Source organism: Benincasa hispida, chromosome 7 (genome assembly GCF_009727055.1).
Source record: "Benincasa hispida cultivar B227 chromosome 7, ASM972705v1, whole genome shotgun sequence".
In the NCBI taxonomy this organism is placed as follows: domain Eukaryota; kingdom Viridiplantae; phylum Streptophyta; class Magnoliopsida; order Cucurbitales; family Cucurbitaceae; genus Benincasa; species Benincasa hispida.
Window position 1 is genome coordinate 45,849,991 of NC_052355.1, and position 1,097 is coordinate 45,851,087.

Here is a 1,097-nt window from a genome sequence, read left to right on the forward strand (position 1 = left end):
CATGGGTAGAAGCGGTATCGTGCATCGCAAGCGATGCGGCGGAAGTCTCCAAGTTCTCGAGGAAAAATATTTTCACTTGTTTTGGCACTCCACGTGCCATAATAAGTGATGAAGACTCTCACTTTATTAATAACATCATCAATAAATTGCTGCTCAAGTATAATATCCACCATAAGGTAGCCACTGCATACCATCCACATACAAATGGTCAAGCTGAAGTGTCCAATAGGGAAATCAAGCTGATATTAGAGAAGGTGGTAAAGCCTTCATGCAAAGATTGGGCAATGAAGCTGGACGATGCCTTGTGGGCATATAGGACCGCCTATAAGACACCTATCGGCATGTCTCCGTATGCGTTGGTGTTTGGAAAGTCATGCCACTTACCGCTTGAGTTAGAGCATAAAGTAATGTGGGCAGTGAAAAAGTTCAATTTTGACTTAAAGGTCGTAGGGGAGGCAAGGAAACTTCAGTTGGTTGAGCTTGATGAATGGAGAACTCAAGCATATGAGAATGCCAAAATCTACAAGAAGCGCGCAAAACTTTGGCATGACAAACAACAATGCGAGAAGAATCTCCAAGTCGGACAGAAGGTTTTATTGTACAATTCTCGGCTACGACTTTTTCCCGGCAAGTTAAAATCACAATGGTCTGGTCCTTTTATAATCAAAGAGGTACTCCCGCATGGAGTGGTTGAGTTATCCAATGAGGACGAGACCAACGCATTCAAAGTCAACGGGCAAAGAGTCAAAATATATCACGGAGAATACTTGCATCGAGAGAAAACCTCTGTGGACTTGAGGAATTCCGACTAAAGAAGAAGTCGGCAGTCCCGATGCAATCATACGATTCAAACTCATCAGGGACGTAATCTTTTTGAAGTATCCTTTGAAATCTTCAGTTCATGAACTCAATCTACCTTTTTATATCCTTTGTCATTTTTATATCCTTTTTACAACTTCAATTTCAAAAAAGAAAAAGGGAGAAAAATTTTGTCAACTCTGTCTTTTATATTTTTGACCCACTCGATGCTTTTAGCAACGATTATGGTAAACGATTGCGGTGGAGCTACACGATAATTGAAAAACGCGACTAGTTTG

At 40.9% G+C, this 1,097-nt stretch overlaps 1 protein-coding gene across 1 annotated transcript; it reads left to right on the plus strand.

The window, feature by feature from the left end:
• Window positions 1-341: 341 nt before the first annotated feature.
• Window positions 342-812, plus strand: LOC120081113. Its single transcript, XM_039035787.1, has one exon. The coding sequence runs from the start codon at window positions 342-344 to the stop codon at window positions 810-812; it is 471 nt and encodes a 156-aa protein (XP_038891715.1).
• Window positions 813-1,097: the final 285 nt, after the last annotated feature.

Bases quoted from the DNA above. Each gene is read 5' to 3' on its own strand.
- LOC120081113 (XM_039035787.1), top strand. From the start codon at position 342: ATGTCTCCGTATGCGTTGGTGTTTGGAAAGTCATGCCACTTACCGCTT.